The sequence below is a fragment of the Bufo gargarizans genome, chromosome 9 (genome assembly GCF_014858855.1).
Source record: "Bufo gargarizans isolate SCDJY-AF-19 chromosome 9, ASM1485885v1, whole genome shotgun sequence".
NCBI classification, from domain to species: domain Eukaryota; kingdom Metazoa; phylum Chordata; class Amphibia; order Anura; family Bufonidae; genus Bufo; species Bufo gargarizans.
The window spans coordinates 141,985,546-142,004,545 of NC_058088.1; the positions used below are offsets into that span (position 1 = coordinate 141,985,546).

The following is a 19,000-nucleotide window of genomic DNA, read 5'->3' on the forward strand; positions in this document are numbered from 1 at the left end:
GCGTTTGCTTGTTTATCGGGCAATCGGCGGCAGTATTGCGGTGCAAGATGATTGCTACCGAGCACTCATCGGTCCGAAAATCTACCCATGTAATATACCTTTTCGAGTTTAGTTGCATGTTACAGTCCTGTTGAGGGGTTTGATTGAAATGTTTGAATTGACTCTTAAATGAGTATTCCAGGATTTTACTGCTGATAGCTTATCCTCAGTCCTTTACCCAGTGGACTGAGTTGTGTATTTTCATCGCCAGACATACTGCTGATCAGTGATGTGTTGGACCTTTGCTGATCAGATATCGAATGTCACTCCTGAGGATAGTCCATCAATAGTAAAATCCTGGATTATTCCTTGAAGGCGAGTATAAAGGGATATTTATCATAACTGGTGTAAACCAATCAGATTCCACGTTTCAATTCGCTAAGGAGCTGTGAAAAATGAAAGGTGGAATCTGATTGGGGGAAAAACATTCCTTCCCGACTCCAGTCAGGCAATCAGAATATCTCCCTGAATCAACGACCCCTCTCTAGGAACTATAACCGTTTTCTTTCTTTCTTGTTTTTCAGTGCTGCTTTGCTTTTCTCCTGTTTTAGTGATGTAAATGCTTTCTTCTTGTAACTTATTTCTTCCTTTTTTACATTGTTTTTTCTCTTGTTCCTTTCCCTTTTATTCCCATAAGATATGTACTTCTCTCAATTAGAGTTTAGGATGCTTTTAAAAATCTCCTATTTTGTGGCTGCATTCTCCCATTTTGTGACATCGTCCCAGTTAGTGAGGCCATTCACCTCTCTTAGCTGGTCAAATTTAGCTTTTTTTCAAGATTGGTATTTTTGTTGTTGTTTTCCTGAAGAAACACTCGCTGATCATAACTGATTTGATCAAAATAATGGAACTTTTTTTTTTTTTCCGGATTTGACCGATCTTAAGAATGGAAAGCAATGTGTATTCATCTTTAGTAATGACAATTCAGTGCATGCCAATTGACTCTGTGTTCTTGTAAATTAGGTGCTATCTGCAGCCGCCGCCGCCGGCGTCTCTGTGGCTTTTGGTGCCCCCATTGGAGGAGTCCTTTTCAGTCTGGAGGAGGTAACTTTACATTCATACATTTTCAATACATTAAGGGGGACATTTATTAAGTCCGGCATTTTAGACGCCAGTCTTAATAAAGCCCCATATCTGGCGGAGGATCCACTGAAGTTATGAAGAGGCTCTCCATAACTTCGGTGCATCCAGCGCCAGGTCTGTCTGTAATCTCGCTGAGGTGAGTCTCTTTCTACGATGATATTACTTCAGACAATTGACTTGATAAACTAAGAAAAAAGAAAAGGCCAGCTCACCCAATGCAATAACTAAGATGCACAGCAAGGACTTGCATTTGTTAGACATAAACATATTCTCGATAGTCGAAAAAATATGCATAAAATCCACTTTTTATTGAAGAGAAAATATTACCTCCTTTGACATGTGACAAACCTTTATCTTTGCGTCTCTCTCTGAGTGAGTAAATGTTAGTCAGTTCTGCTGAGAATTGAACAGGGGAGAATTAGACTAAAAAAACTGTGTGTGTATTGTCCCACGAAAAATATTCTACAGTTTTCAAACCACCACCTAGATCTGAATACTTTTGTAACGGCATGTAATTAAAAATTTAGCTTAGCCACTAAGTTATTCAATAAAATGGATCTGTATAGCCCCACCTGCAGTTTGTCCTTTTACTTATTTATTTGACCTGCTTACTAAGAAGGCCGCACACGCTCAGTTTCATCCTTTAACTGCCTCCTCAGCTGTGATAGGAAGAACTGAGACATGCCTCCTTAACTGCTGCAGAAAAGACACTCCCCTTGAGCTTTCAGCCCTCGGGCTGGATCTCCTGGGCTTCCGTAGCTGGCAGTCCCGATGCCTGTTCAAGGCATTGGGGCTGCCATAGCAACCCTGGGTTCCCCGTCACAGCACGGGGACCAGATGGGGATGTACAAGCTGCTGCAAACCCCTGTATGCTGCGGTCAGGGGGTTAATCCGCGGGCTTCAGTGTTTTCACCGATCCTGGTAGATACAGCAGGTGCCTGGCTGTCAGTATCAGCCGGGCCCCTGCTGCTGATCGCGGCAGCAGTTGTGGGGCAGCGCTTTAACCCTAATACGAGAATGCTCGTCTTAGCTTGTTAAGTACCTGCAAGTTAGGACGAGCATTCTCTTCCAAGGTCCTGAACGTGTTAAGCTATAAACCTGATGGAACTTGTGTGTGGAGAGTCAGAATCCAAAAGGCCTCTCTGTCAAGAAGATAATAATGGAGATATCACTTCTATGATTTTTTAACCTTTTCGATGCCATACAGTTTATCCTCCGTGGCAAGTGATAAAATGTTTTGTAACATTTGCTATATTGTGGTCACTGGGGTTTTTATGTAATTGAGATACTCTAGTATGTTAAAATTTTTATTTTATTTTTTTATTAGATTTTTTATTTTTTTGTTGAAAAACAATAATAATAAACATTTTATTTTAAAGACATTAAGTACAGGTAGTGGATTTATCCAGCAATCCCCATCGCAATAAACAGAAAGGGATACATAAATTACAGAACATGTAATGAAATATGAATTCAATAGCAACTCCACAACCCAACTCCCCCCCCAGCCCACCCGGTACAGCCAACCGAGACATATTCCACATGTAGAACCCAGAAACTGTATCCATAGCTAGATATAGACGGCAATGAACAACACATAGCCTGGGGAGCTAAACCCAGATATACGAATAAACAGACGGACAAATGAGCGGACGGTGACGGGCACCTAGCAAACACCCAAACACGCAAGAGCAAGTTCTGATCACAACGGCTATAGGGCACCCCCTTTTTCCTTCCTGTTCCTTCCTTTATTTATACGTAGATCCAGTTACGTCACATCTAACCCGCAGTGACCAGACCACTTCTCTGGAGGGCCAACCAAGGGCTACATACACCAGACTTGTCAATCCAAAGGCCCCATATACTTTCAAATTTAGAGGGACAGTTGCGTTTTAGGTAAATGCCCCTCTCCAGCCGAATCACAACATTCATTCTATTTATAAACTCTGTGAGTACAGGAGATACTGGTTGAATCCATTTTGCCACTAGGGTTTTACGGGCTTGGTATAACATCCTCTGGATGCCAGTGACAATTGGCTGCTGCAAGCCATCTGCATCAAAAATGCCCAGCAGACACATTCTAGGATGCATATGAAACAAGATTGCATCAGACTCTCCACACTTCGGACTTCTCTATATCCCACTTGAAATAGAAATAGCGGTGTCTTATAAACTCTGTGCAGCATATAAAGCTGCGACAGTCTAGCAGCTTCACTTGGTGAAACTAAGGGTGTAAGGGCAACTGTTTCCTCCCATTGGTCATCAGAGATCTCTCCCACATGCCGTTCCCATTTAGTTTTAACCTTCCCCATGCAGCACACTATATAGTACCTAGAAATAGCTCCTCTGACCGATCCAGAAGCTACTACATCATTAAACATATGATTGGACAAAGACTTTACGCGGGAGAGCCTGGATTGCACCTACATGGCATGTCTCAGTTGTAAGTATTTGTAAAAATGTGTTGAGGGTACTCAACTGCTGGAATTGTTTCTGAACCCCTCCATCTAATAGTTGGCCAATATTCCAAATCCCACATCGTCTCCATTGGGCAAAGCCCCTCAGGCGAGATAACTCGCCCAGCTGAGGGTTGTTAGTATGTGTATTTTTAATTTGCGTTTTGTGCAACCAACATATGTCATTGCAAAGCGTAAAAGGGATTAAATAGACTACAAATTTGTTAAAGGAGTTTTCAGAAACTTTAAAAAAACAATGACTGCAGTTGCTTATTATATAATAGAATGACACTAAGGGAGTGTCAGTAGAGATAAAGTAGCTCTTCTCTGTATCCTTCCACTGCTCCTAGCAGCGCTGCCCACTGCTCCTCTTTCTCTCATTCTTCCCCTGCCCACACCCATTACATCATCATCATCCACAGCCCAGTACTCCTGGCAGCATGTTCAGTCCCTTTCTCATGGTCTAACATGGCTATTTTCTTATATTCACTCTCTAGTAGAGTGTAATTCACCTTCCCATTTGCCTCCTGGACTATATCCCAGTGATTCACAGAACAGTGCTACAATCACACACCATGGTAATAAAGACTGTGATAGACATCTGTTTATTCATATACTTATCAAATATTACTCAGTCAGGCTACTCGCCGCTGCTATCAGTCATCAGCCACTATATATAATATATAATATATATGTATCTAAAAAGGATGGGCAGCACTCCAAATAGTAAAAAATACTAAAATCTTTATTTACCCCAGTGGGACATGCAACGTTTCGGCTCTAGACAGGAGCCTCCCTCAAGCAGTGTACAGAGACAAAATGCCAAGAATATATAGCAACATATTCATTCATTAAAATTGGCCAAACATGTGCAATTAATTCATAATGGTTGTTGATTAGCAAAACACGTGCAATTAATTGATGATAATGTATACTAAATATCACAAAATAAAAACAAGTGACAATATAATTCATATTAATTATAACCCATATTATATAGAATACACTAATGGTGTGCTCGTAAACACATATAATAAAAGAAAAACAGCCATACAATATTAATTGCAATAAAAATCGCAATCAATTTCATGTAGAAATAATAATCAATAGGTGTCAGGTGCTTACTAAGAGGCTTTGCAGGCGGAGGATGGATGAGGGATAGGAGGGTGAATGGCTGCCATCCCAGATACCGCATGTTGCTCGGCGTGTCTGGAGCGTCTCTGCGCATGTCACAATGACTTCCCTGAATCACTTCCGGTCATAATCCAATAAATCACTGCGCATTGTAACTCTGACACTGCGTCCACCATGTTTAATGAGGGAACCAGACATCCACAACGGACGTCAAATACACTCTGTTGTGCACAGGTTTTTTTTTTTTGTTTTTTTTTTTACAAAGCTCATTCTCTTCTGCCCTCTGCCCTATTTTTCATATATATATATATATATATATATATATATATATATATATATATATATATATCTTTGCGTTTTTATATATATAAATCTTTGCGTTCAGCTCATGCAAAATGGTAGAGCAAAACCGAAAGTGTTGCGTTTATATTTTTTGTTTGTATATACATATATATATATATATATATATATATATATGAACAAAAAATATAAACGCAACACTTTCGGTTTTGCTCTACCATTTTGCATGAGCTGAACGCAAAGATTTGAAATTTTCTACATACACAAGACCCATTACTCTCAAATATTGTTCACAAATCTGTCTAAATCTGTGTTAGTGAGCTCTTCTCCTTTGCCGAGATAATCCATCACAGGTGTTGGCATATCAAGGTGCTGATTAGACAGCATGAATATTGCACAGGTGTGCCTTATACTGCCCACAATAAAAGTCCACTCTGAAATGTGCAGTTTGATCACACAGCACAATGCCACAGATGTCGCAACGTTTGAGGGAGCGTGCAATTGCCCGCACCAAAGAGCTGCATTGAAGATTCTAAAGAGCCGCTTGTGGCTCGCGAGCCGCACTTTGCTGACCACTGGTCTAGTCAATACAGAACTGCCCTACACTTTGTGAATGGTACAGTGACAAGACCATACTACTGTTCTTGAATAACTTCATTAATCCAGTCATTGTGCCTCTGCATGAACAACAAAGGCCTAATTTCATCTTCATGGATGACAATGCACCAGCTCATCGAGGTCTCATCATTAGGGAATGGCTGCTGGAGACCGGGGTACCTCAAATGGAGTGGCCTGCATTTTCTCCAGACCTGAATCCCATTGAAAACCTATGGGATCAGCGCAGTTGCCATGTAGAGATGCATAACTCTGTTCACTAGAAATTCAATGATCTGAGGGCTGCCCTTCAAGAAGAGTGGGATGCCATGCCTCAGCAGAGACATTGACATTTTTGTGGGAGTATACCCACCACGGTTGTTGGCTTTTGTTTGAATAAATAGTTTGAGATTAGCAAATCGCGACTGCATGCTTCTACTTCATGGTATATTATCAGTGTAGTGTGGACGTTTAACTTTTTTTAAAAATTTCACCCGAAAGCCAGATATCCCTAACTTTTTGTGAGTACTGTATATTTGAGCTTATTTTATGATTGAATATCCTATGAGCTCACCAGCAACTAAAATGTACAAATGAAACTAAACTAAACTAAAATTACTAGTAGGACTCCTTCCCCCTTACACCATGCTGTGTACATTAAATACTGTAGGTCTCAAAACATCACTATTAAAATAAGTTAAATTATCCGGCCATCTTCCAGCTTTGAGCAGTGCTCCAGAAGCCATCACATCACTTCTCTCTGTGTTTGTAAATGTAGAAGCACTGCTTCTCTCCCCTAACCGCCAAGAGCATAACAGTCTGATGAGAAAGGGCCATACGAAGAGACAGTTGCGAAGGCAGGGAGAGTGGAAGCTGGGTGAACCCCTCTGGGAAGAGCTTGGCTGCCATTAATGCCAAATAAAGAACTAAATATACAGGTCCTTCTAAAAAAATTAGCATATTGTGATAAAGTTCATTATTTTCTGTAATGTACTGATAAACATTAGACTTTCATATATTTTAGATTCATTACACACCAACTGAAGTAGTTCAAGCCTTTTATTGTTTTAATATTGATGATTTTGGCAAACAGCTCATGAAAACCCCAAATTCCTATCTAAAAAAATTAGCATATCATGAAAAGGTTCTCTAAACGAGCTATTAACCTAATCATCTGAATCAACTAATTAACTCTAAACACCTGCAAAAGATTCTTGAGGCTTTTAAAAACTCCCAGCCTGGTTCATTACTCAAAATCGCAATCGTGGATAAGACTGCCGACCTGACTGCTGTCCAGAAGGCCATCATTGACACCCTCAAGCAAGAGGAAAGAAATTTCTGAAGGAATAGGCTGTTCCCAGAGTGCTGTATCAAGGCACCTCAGTGGGAAGTCTGTGGGAAGGAAAAAGTGTGGCAGAAAACGCTGCACAACGAGAAGAGGTGACCGGACCCTGAGGAAGATTGTGGAGAAGGACTGATTCCAGACCTTGGGGGACCTGCGGAAGCAGTGGACCGAGTCTGGAGTAGAAACATCCAGAGCCACCGTGTACAGGCGTGTGCAGGAAATGGGCTACAGGTGCCGCATTCCCCAGGTCAAGCCACTTTTGAACCAGAAACAGCGGCAGAAGCGCCTGACCTGGGCTACAGAGAAGCAGCACTAGACTGTTGCTCAGTGGTCCAAAGTACTTTTTTTTTTTTCGGATGAAAGCAAATTTTGCATGTCATTCGGAAATCAAGGTGCCAGAGTCTGGAGGAAGACTGGGGAGAGGGAAATGCCAAAATGCCTGGTCCAGTGTCAAGTACCCACAGTCAGTGATGGTCTGGGGTGCCATGTCAGCTGCTGGTGTTGGTCCACTGTGTTTTATCAAGGGCAGGGTCAATGCAGCTAGCAATCAGGAGATTTTGGAGCACTTCATGCTTCCATCTGCTGAAAAGCTTTATGGAGATGAAGATTTCATTTTTCAGCACGACCTGGCACCTGCTCACAGTGCCAAAACCACTGGTAAATGGTTTACTGACCATGGTATTACTGTGCTCAATTGGCCTGCCAACTCACCTGACCTGAACCCCATAGAGAATCTGTGGGATATTAGGAAGAGAAAGTTGAGAGACGCAAGACCCAACACTCTGGATGAGCTTAAGGCCGCTATCGAAGCATCCTGGGCCTCCATAACACCTCAGCAGTGCCACAGGCTGATTGCCTCCATGCCACGCCGCATTGAAGCAGTCATTTCTGCAAAAGGATTCCCGACCAAGTATTGAGTGCAGAACTGAACATAAATTTTTGAAGATTGGTCGGATGAAATATGCTAATTTTTTTAGATAGGAATTTTGGGTTTTCATGAGCTGTATGCCAAAATCATCAATATTAAAACAATAAAAGGCTTGAACTACTTCAGTTGTGTGTAATGAATCTAAAATATATGAAAGTCTAATGTTTATCAGTACATTACAGAAAATAATGAACTTTATCACAATATGCAATTTTTTTTTAGAAGGACCTGTATATAGTGCAGGTGCTAATTTGTGCGATTTTAAATTTCTCTCTGTTACTGCCAAACCAGTTTGGTGAATTAGAAACCTACAACAGTGCTATTTGTCCTGCAAGTAGTAGCTGCACACACAGTGCATTAACCCTTTGATGTAGTTATGTTGTCCCTGAGACTATAGCGTACTGGATATTTTTTCTTTTTATTATTTCTGTATGTTCATGCAAAACCAGTTTTCTAATCCTTCTAAAGTCCTAAAAAAATAAATTGACATTTACAAAATGATGCCAACTTAGTCTACTTTCACATCTGTGTTTTTGCTGGATCCACATGGATCAGCAAAAATGCTTCCGTACAACTGGCTGCATCCGTTATGAATGGATCCGGTTGTATTATCTAAGTCTGCACTTGATTAAACTGATCTTCAGTTTTGTACTGTCTTGATGTACATTGGTGCCTTCAATAAAATTTGTAAATAAAAAAAATAATTATTGTAAGTCAAAGGGCACCGGAGCCGTTTTCTTTAGTGTCCGAGAAAACGGATCCATCTTGCTCCACATCCCATGACATACTCAAAAACGCTTGCAGCACCTTTGAGTGCATCATGGAAAAGCAATGTTATGGAATGCATTCTGGTGCACTCTGTTCCATTCAGTTCATTGACCATGATTATGACTAATCTCAATACCAGAAAAGAAAGGAAAAACGCAGATGTGAAAGTAGCCTAAAGTAGACATATGGTGAATGTTGGTTATCTTCTGTGTAAGAAACAGAGAAATTCAAATTTAACCTCTTACGGACACAGGGCGTACCTGTTAGCCTTTATTGGCCTGTTTTGTTTTTTTTACGGTGTTGTAGCATCCGGATCGGGTGTCTGGGGTCCACAGCACTGAGCTGTGTGACCCTAGATCCCACAGGGGTGCTGCAGCTTTTTTGCAGTGTCCGGCCACTGTTAGCGCTTCACCCACCCCACCGCTGATCAGCTTTTAAAAAAAATTATTATTGTTTTTTTATAACACTTTTGGGGAATTAAATTATTATTATTTTTTCTAGTTAGGCGTAGGGCAAAGTGCGCGAACTCCCGTCCCCAACACCCACGCACACTGAATAAAGTTTTCCACGCGCACGCACACACACTTCCTGCTTGCCTCCTAATCCGAGAGCCCTAGTGAGGACGAGGATGACCCCACTTTCCTCTTGACCCCAAGGCAGCGAGCAAGGAGACCGCCATGCCAGGGACCCTGTGGCCCATACTAGTACGAGCAGCTCTGGGGCTCGTACTAGTTTTCCGGCCCACCAGATAAGTCCACCTGAGCCCCCTACCGGTGAACTTGCATGGTATACCCCAGAGGATTTTGAGCCTGTGATTCCTGATTTTGTTGGCCAAGCAGGAATCCAGATTCCCACAGTGGGCTTCACTGAATATGACTATTTTAATCTTTTTTTCAGTGACCACTTTGAATCTGATGGTGGCGCAAACGAACTTGTACGCCCAACAGTTAATTGCTCAACACCCGGGCTCCTTTTTGGCTACGTCCGGTGGCTGGACTCAGGTGGACTGGTAAGTGCAGCCAGGATGAGGACGTTTTGGGGCCTCATGCTGCACATGGGCCTAGTCAAAAAACCCAGTGTCAGGCATTACTGGAGTGGGGACGTCCTCTACCATACCCCACTTTACAGTACGGCCATGAAACGTACCCGGTTTGAGGCCATTCGGAAATGCCTGCATTATGCAGATAATGCAGCATGCCTGTACAAAATAAGGCTGGTTATCGATCACTTCGGGGCCAAATTTTTGGAGGCCTATGTACCTGGAAGGGATGTCAGGGTTGATGATTCTCTCATTGCTTTCAAGGGGAGACTCATTTTCCGCCAGTATGTTTCATCTAAGCGGGCGAGATATCACATGAAGCTGTACAAACTTTGTGAGAGTACCTCAGGGTACACTTATAAGTTTTGTGTGTAAGAGGGGCGAGATTCCCGTATTGAACCCCCAGAATGTCCCCCCCACTCTGGGTGTTAGCGGGAAACTTGTGTGGGACCTTATGCACCCACTGCTAGATAAAGGTTACCAACTGTACGTGGATAACTTTTATACTAGTATCCCCTTGTTCCAGTCCCTCGCCGCCAGATCCATGTCCGCTTGTGGGACTGTGCGGAAAAATCAACGCCGCCTCCCTACCCACCCCCTCCAGGTACCTATCCCCAGGGATGAGATCCGTGCCCTTACCAGTGAAAACCTGTTGCTGGTCAGATATAAGGACAAGAGGGATGTCCTTGTACTGTCCACAATTCGCGGTAACTGCATTACCCCTGTGCGAGGTACCACGGCAACAGTCCTCAAGCCCGATTGTATCGTCGACTTCAATCGGTATATGGGAGGAGTTTATCTCTCTGATCAAGTTCTCAAGTCCTATAACGCCATGCACAATACCCGGGCATGGTACGAAAAAGTTGCGGTCTACTTGGTGCAGGTTGCCTTGTACAATTCTTTTGTGCTGTCCCAGAGCGCTGGCAACACAGGAAAATTCCTCCAGTTCTATGAGGCAGTCCTCAAGAACCTGATCTTTTCTGACCGGGAAAGAGCAGGCCGGAGTAGCTTGGGAACTGGAGGTGCCCAGATCGTCACTGGCCAACACTTTGCAGGTGTGGTCCCCCATACTGGAAAGAAGGGACGGTCCCCAAAAAAGTGCAGAGGTGTGTCACAGGAGGCGGATACGGAAGGACACCACCACTCGTGCCTCGATCAACCGGGCCTCTGCTTGGACGGTTGTTTCAGGGAGTACCACACCATGGAGTACTAAATTTATAATCCCCTTTCCCAATTTTAATTCCATTTAGCCGCTGACAATCAAAAAATAAACTATGGTTCTCAGACTTGAGACCACAAAAATATTATTTTGTAAAACTAAAATAAAAAAGTAGACGTGTTAGGTATCGCTGCGTCTGTAAGAATCTGTTCTATAAAAATACTCCATGACCTAACCCCTCAGATTAACACTGTAAAAAAATATAATAAAAACGATGCCAAAACTGCTATTTTTTCGAAATTTTCAATTTTTATCCGTTTTTTTCAGTAACAAAGCAAGAATTAACAGACAAACAAAACTTAATATTTATTACCCTGATTCTGCAGTTTACAGAAACACCCCATATGTGGTCGTAAACTTCTGTATGACCAAACGGCAGGGCGCAGAAGGAAAGGAACGCCATGTGGTTTCTGGAAGGCAGATTTTGATGACCACTCCATAAAAGTGACCCCATCTCTGAAACTACACCCCTCAAGGTATTCAAAACTGATTTTTCAAACTTTATTAACCCTTTAGGTGTTCCTCAACAGTTTGTGGCAAATGGAGATGAAATTTCAGAATTTCTACATTTGGTAACCTTGCCTCACAAAAATGTAATATAGAGCAACCAAAAATCATATGTACCCTAAAAGTAGTCCCAACAAAACTGCCACCTTATCCCATAGTTTATAAAATGGGATCACTTTTATGGAGTTTCTACTCTAGGGGTGCATCAGGGGGGGCTTCAAATGGGACATGGTGTAAATAAACCAGTCCAGCAAAATCTGCCTTTCAAAAACCACACGGCGCTCCTTTCCCTGTACACCCCACCGTGTGCCTGTACAGTAGTTTACGGCCACATATGTGGTGTTTCTGCAAACTACAGAATCAGGGCAATAAATATTGAGTTTTGTTTGGCTGTTAACCCTTGCTTTGTTCCTGGAAAAAATTTATAAAAATTGAAAATTTGCCAAAAAAGTTTCTATTATGTAAGCCTCACAAAGTGAAATTGGGTTTTTGAAAAATGTTAAGATTTGCTTCTAAACTTCTAAACCTTGTAACATCCCCAAAAAATAAAATGGCATTCCCAAAATGATCCACACATGAAGTAGACATATGGGGAATGTGAAGTAATAACTATTTTTGGAGGTATGACTATGTGTTATAGAAGTAGAGAAATTGAAACTTGCTATTTTTGGTAAATTTTGGTATTTTTTTTATAAATAAAAATTTAATTTTTTTGACTCCATTTTACCAGTGTTATGAAGTACAATATGTGACGAAAAAACAATCTCAGAATGGCCTGGATAAGTAAAAGCGTTTTAAAGTTATTCACAAAATTGACACTGGTCTGATTAGCAAAAAATGACCTGATCCTTAAAGGGGTATTATCATCTTAGACAATGGGGGCATATCACTAGGATATGCCCCCATTGTCTTATAGGTTCGGTTCCCACTGCTGGGACCCGCACCTATATCGAGAACGGAGTGGGGAGCACTGTGGCTGGAGGAACCCCCCAGCCCCCCCCCCGCTCCCATTCATTTCTATGGGGCAGACGGCAATAGCCGAGCTGTGTTCGGCGGCCCCATAGAAATGAATGGAGGGCGGCTGCGCATGCGCAGTGCGCTCTCCTTCACTTTCGGGGCTCCGTTCTCAATACAGGTGCGGGTCCAGCGGTGGGACCCACACTTTTCAGACAATGGGGGCATATCCTAGCGATATGCCCCCATTGTCTGAGATGAGAAAACCCCTTTAAGGTGATAATGAGCCCGGTCCATAAGGGGTTAAAAAATAGTAAAAAATGTTTTTCCAAATTTTTGAATTTTTTAAATAAATAAATGTAAACCATATTGAGTTTACTACTAATATGAAGCATGATATGTCATGAGAAAACATTCTCAGAAATGCTCGGATCGGTTAAAAACAGGGATGCTCAACCTGCTGGCATTCAAAAGTTATTACCACATAAAGTTACATATCTCAGATTTGCAAAAATAGCCTATCGGAAAGGGGTTAATTGCTTAGCTTTGCAATAAGATTTATGTTTGTTAGACAACACACAAATTAAAAGCATGCATATTATAGCATCTGAATTATATCAATCCCTTCATTACCGAGCCACTTTTCACCTTACCCTGTTCGCTACCAGCCCCTTACATGTACTGCGCTGGAGCGATGTGTAAACATGGCACCTGCTTGCACATGGTTCAAACAGCAGAGACCTGCAGCTAATTACCGTTACCGGCAGTAATGCCATTCGCAGTAATTAAATGCTTTAGATGCTGTGTCCAAGTGAGATCACGGCATCTAAATGCGCAAAAACAGTGTGACCAATTGGGTCGTCGGTAGTTGCGCTGAACACTTTCAGCCTCGCTAACGAGGCTAAAAGTGTTGATGCTGCAAATTCTTACTTTTGCCACCAGATGGCAGGCCGGGATAAGAAATGAGCAATATTGAGTTTAAATGACATTTTAAAAATCCCTGATAGAACAAAATTAAAAATTAAAAAAACATAATTTATAGAATCATATGAGCCACAAAATCATCACGAAAAATTAAGAATATTGTAAATATATAAAAAATATAAAAGTTGAAATCGCCCCCTTTTCCGTATAATAAAAAAAATAAAATAAATACCAATAAATATAAACATCATGGGTATCACCGCGACCGAAAACGTCCATACTATTAACCCTTTCACCCCATCACCAATGTACATCCAGACAGTACAAAACTGAAGATCAGTTTAATCAAGTGCCGACTTAAAATGGTTTTAGTGCCAGATCCGTCATGGCTACTTTAGAGATAATACAACTGGATCCATTCATAACGGATGCAGCGTTTTTGCTGATCCATGATGGATCCAGCAAAAACGCAGATGTGAAAGTAGCCTAAGTTGGCATAATTTTGTAAATGTCAATTTATTCTTTTAGGACTCTGGGATTCTCCCAGAGCCATAACTTTATTTGTCTGTTCACAAATTGCCTGCCATATCAGGGCTTGTTTTTTGCGGGTCAAGTTGTACTTTCCAACGCCACCATAAAAATATTGCATATGATGTAGTGGGAAGCAGGAATACATTTTATTGGGTGAAATTGCCCCCCAAAAAAGCAATTCCACCACAGTTTTACGTGTTTTTTTTTTTATTTACAACTTTTGATGTGCGATAAAACTGACCTGTTACTTTCATTCTACATGTCAGTACGAATCTGGCATACCTTATATGTATAGTTTTTCTTGCGTTTTTGATAGTGATAAAAAAATTAAAAAGTTGGTCTCCATAGGAAATACTATTCAGCACCCTGCTGTCATTCACAAAGACGTGGGCTGCTGCACACAAGCTCCGGCTCCTCCGATCTCCATACGGGGGAGCCAAAGCATAACCGAAAGCAAGCGCTTTCGGTTTTTAGAACGCTCAGATGCCATGGTCAAGATTGACCACGGCATCTGAGGGGTTAAATGTCTGCGATTGGTATTACTGACGGTTGCGGACATGAGCGCACGCAATCTGGTGCCATGTTTAATGACCGGCCCGATGACGTACGTCATCTCGCGTGAAGAGATTAAAATAGAAAAGAAAATTCAAATACAGCGAAAGGCATAATGGAAAAAAGGGTCAAAATGGGCGATCTTGCTATTTTTTCATTGCTTCTCCTTACCCCCAAAAATGTAATAAAATATGATCAAAAAGTCACGCACGCTCCAAAATGGTATTAATAAAAACTATTTTGTTCCGCAAAAATGAGCCCCTAAACAGCTCAGTAGACATAAGTGTAAAAAAAGTTATAAGGGTCAGAATATGATGATGTAAAAAATAAATCAAAATGATCAAAGTTTACATTTTATTTTTACACTATTTAGACATGAAGAACCTATAGATATGGTGTACCGTTGTTATTGTTTGCCATAAACGAAACGCAGTGGGAACAAAACCTGTAAAACGGTGGAGGACATTTTTCCAATTCCACTCTATTTGGATTTTGTTTTACCGTTTCCCACTGCATTTTATGCCATAATTAACGGTGGCATTAGAAAGTACATCCTGTCCTGCCAAAAATAAGCCCTCATACAGCTACAGACGTGGACAAAATTGTTGGTACCCTTTGGTCAATGAAAGAAAAAGTCACAATGGTCACAGAAATAACTTTAATCTGACAAAAGTAATAATAAATTAAAATTCTATAAATGTTAACCAATGAAAGTCAGACATTGTTTTCTCGCCCAGTTTCCTTGGGGGACACAGAAGACCTTGGGTATAGCTCATCTCCATAGGAGGCGTGACACTAAGTGAAAACTGTTAAGCCCCTCCTCCATCAGCTATACCCTCAGCCTGGAGAGAGAGACTGCCAGTTTTTGCTTAGTGTCCAAGGAGGCAAGACACTCCCTGCTCTGCAGGGCTCTTTTCTCCTTGTTTTAAATTTTGATTTTTACTTTTTTCTTTTCTTTTTGTTCCAGATCATCAGGGACAACAGAGACGCACTAGACCTCTCTGTTTCTCCCGGGGTCGAGCTGCGCCAGTGCCGGTCATCCGCACTGCTGCCTCCCCCACAGAAGGCAAGGTGGATCAGGGCAGCCCAGCTCCCCTACATCCCGCCAGCACAAGGGTCGCCCGCACGCCAAGTCCCTCTTCCAGCGTCCTGCCACTACGGTGCCAGTAGCTGAAGGGGCGACCCTGCTGGAACGGACCGAGGGTGAAGATGGCTATGGTGAGAGATTGGCTTCTCCAGCCCTACGTCCCCCCCCTCACCCCTCACCCCACCCCGGTCTCCTGCGTGCCTGACTCCCATACTGACAGGGCCTCTGGACCCTTTTGTCCCTGCTAGCCCTAGGCTGGCCCCTGGCTGCCACAGGGCGACATTTTGCTCCCATAGGACATGGCACCCTTCTTCCTGCAAGAAGAATGCCTGGGGAGCTGCAGACCTAGCTGCCCCTGACGTAGGGGTTAGGCAGGATTCCCACCCTCACAGACCCGGTCTCAGGGTCCCCCTCCCTCTTACCGGCCACTGCTTCAGGGCCACAGGGCCCGCGCCTTGCTGCCCCTGGTCCATCACGGGCTCCGGTCCGGTCAGCACTACTATTCCGGTGCGGCCGGGCGCCGCAAAAGATTTTAGGTTCCGCGGCGGTCCGCCATTCCAGGCCTCCTTACTTCCGGCAGGCGGGGTGGGCTCCCGCGGCCAGCGAGCCACCATTCCAGTCCTGTCTCTCCGGCCGGCCGGGTGGGCTCCCGCGGCCGGCATTGGGCTATGCCCAGCAGGTGGCGGTCGGCGGGGCTCCGCTACTTGGTCCCAGGCTTCGGCCTGCTGTGCCGTAATCCCGACCGGCCCGCGGGGTGGGCTCCCGCGGCCGGTTTGAAGCGCCGTTCCGCCCCAGGTCCCGGCGGTATGACGGGCCGGGGGCCGCAATTTAGCCCCCGGCTTTGCGGCCTACTAGGCCGCAATCTTCCGGTCTCTGGTGGAGGGGGCGGGAACTTCTCCAGGCGCGAATTTTCCCGCCTGGAGGTTCCTCCGCCCCCAGGGGATCGCACGCCGCCCTCCAGGCCGGATCCCTGTTAACCCTTTGGGTGCAGGCCGGCTCCCAAAATTGGGTCTGTATAGTTGGCCCCCATTTTTTTCTCAGGGCCCCTATATGGTGGCTCCCCTTTAGCCTCAGAGGCTGAGTTGAAAGAAGAAAAAAAAAAAAAAAAATGAAATAAAAATAATAGATCATGATTTCTATTGGGCTGCGCTTGACGCTGCAGCCTCATCAGTAATGCTGCATGTCTGCATGACCTCCTTCCACAGGCGGCATGTTGTTGCGCTCCCAGCCTGCGTCGCTGCTAGGGCATTTCCCCTTTTAGGCGGTTTTCTTGCCTCTTCCAGGATACGGCGCTGGCCAAGTGCATTCGGCCCTCTGTAGGCAGCATTCATCGTCTCTCCAGTTATGGTGCCTGCCATGTGCATTCCCCCCCCCCCCTCCTAGGCGGGCTACTGCACTCTCCCTGGCTGGCCATGTGCATGACCCCCTTCTTGGGCGGAATGCTGCACCTTCACCGGATACGGTGCTGGCCTTCTGCACGACCCCCTTCCATAGGTGGAACGCTGCACTCTCTGGATTTGCTGCCGGCCATGTGCGTGACCCCCTTCCGTGGGCGGAACGCTGCACTCACTGGATTCGCTGCCGGCCATGTGCGTGACCCCCTTCCTGGGCGGAACGCAGCACTCTCACTGGATCTGATGCCGATCATGTGCATCCCCCCTTTTTTAGGCGGGATACTGCACTTTCACCGGATACGGTACTGGCTGTGTGCACGACCCCCTTCCAGGCGGCGCTGATGTGCTATGATGTAGTTATGTACTATGTTATTGTGCTGCACTCTCACTGATTGCGCTGCCGGCCTTTTCTTAGGCGGTATGCTGCACTCTCATTGGATTCCCTGCCGGCCTTAGGTATGCCTCCTTCCCTCAGACAGCATACATACATCCCTCTGTCTTTGGGTGTTTCCTCGCAGGTACGTTGCTGGCCACGTGCATGTACCCCATACATGGCAGGGTGCTTGCACTCTCGCTGGATCCGCTGTCGGCCATGGGCATGACTCCTCTTCCGTAGGCAGTGTACGCACTCTTGCTGGATTCGCTGCCAGCCAGGGGCATGCCTTCCTTCCTCAGGCGACATGCACGCGTTCTTAGTGACTGTGGTTGTCTCTCGCCAGTACGTTGCTGGCCATGTGTATGACTCCCATGCATGGCGGTGTGCTCGCACTCTCCCTGGAGGAGATGCTGGCCATGTGCTTTACCCCCTTTTTCTGGGCGGTGTGCTACACTCACCGGATACATTGCTGGCCATGAGAATGGCCCTCTATCATGGGTGGAACGCTTGCACTTCCATTGGATACGGTGCTGGCCTTGTGCGTGACCACTTCTCACTTCAAGGGCAGAATTTGGCACGCTCCTGGGATTCACGGCTGTCCTTATGTGGCTGGGCTGGACTTGTACATGTCCCCATTCATTGGCAGAGTAGTTACTCTCTCGCTGAGTTCAGTGTTGGGTGTATTATTGCACACTCATTTAATGCTAGGATACCCTGTGCATGTTCCCCTTTCACTAGATGGACCTCCTGCATTCCTGCTGGTTTATAGGGTATGTCCTGCTTCTCTGAAGTAGGTTCGGCCTTAGGCATCACTCCCTTTTGGGACCGGTCTTTGCACTCTTGCCAACTGTAGTTGGCCAGGTACAATTTCCCCCCTTTCGGGGTGGACTGATTGCGTTCCGTCGCATGCTATACTGGTTTTGTGCATAACTCCCTTTCAGGTTGCACTTTGCGATTCCGTACATGCTGTGGCGCTCTGGGACGAGCCCCCCTTTTTTCTAGGTGGGTTGGCCTTCTCGCTGCTTGCGGGCTGCTCGTTCGTATGCCTCACCTGCTTCCTGCGGCATACCTTTGTTTCTTGGGAGCCGATGCTTGCCGCCAGCCTTGCACTCGTCCCTAGGGAGTTCCTTCTGTCCTCTTGACCGGACAGGCTCTATTTCTCTCTGCTGCACCGAGCTGGGTGGTGCTCATTCATTTAGTTGGCCTTTCATTCCAGGGAGTGTTCGTGGGTCCTAGATGCATGCCCTTTGCGTCCTTCTGCAGCATTGCTTCCCTGCGCTAGTGGTCCCATGGTCGAGAGTGCTGTTGTCTGCGGGGCCTCTCGAATTCTTCATTGGCGCTGTCAGGACTGCGGTTCCCTTGCCTGCCGCAATTTCCTCCTCTTCGGATGCAGTGTGGTATGAGTCCTTCCTCTTGGCGCCTCTACGCTTTCTGTCTGATCTGCTGCCGGGTTCGGGCTGCTCTTCTCGGGACGGTCACCCAACTTCTCTTGGGTGCTGGATTACCCAGGTCCGGAGGACCTCCGCCTTGGGTTCTTCAAGGTATTCGCCTTCTGCGAGGCGGTGGACCGGGCGTCTCACAGTGTAGTGGGTTCTGTTTTTGAGCTGTCTTATGGCTTCCCTGTTGCCCACTCCTCCTCCTTTCGGTTGGAGGGTGTTATGTCGGCCTCTGTCTCGACTGCCTCTTTTCGCCGGCTTTGTTTGGCTCCCGCTCTATACAGATCACTCCGATGTGGCTTCCCACAAGACTACGGAGGCTGTGTTTTCACTG

General features: G+C 44.8%; 1 protein-coding gene across 6 annotated transcripts in view; it reads left to right on the forward strand.

The window, feature by feature from the left end:
• The window catches only part of LOC122946008 (H(+)/Cl(-) exchange transporter 5), a 174,931-nt gene that overhangs the window by 121,320 nt on the left and 34,611 nt on the right, over positions 1-19,000 (forward strand). For all 6 annotated transcript variants that reach the window (XM_044305282.1, XM_044305281.1, XM_044305284.1 and 3 more), the window contains one exon: positions 1,003-1,083. In XM_044305282.1, coding sequence (XP_044161217.1) covers positions 1,003-1,083 — 81 coding nt within the window. The remainder of the gene's footprint in view (positions 1-1,002; positions 1,084-19,000) is intronic.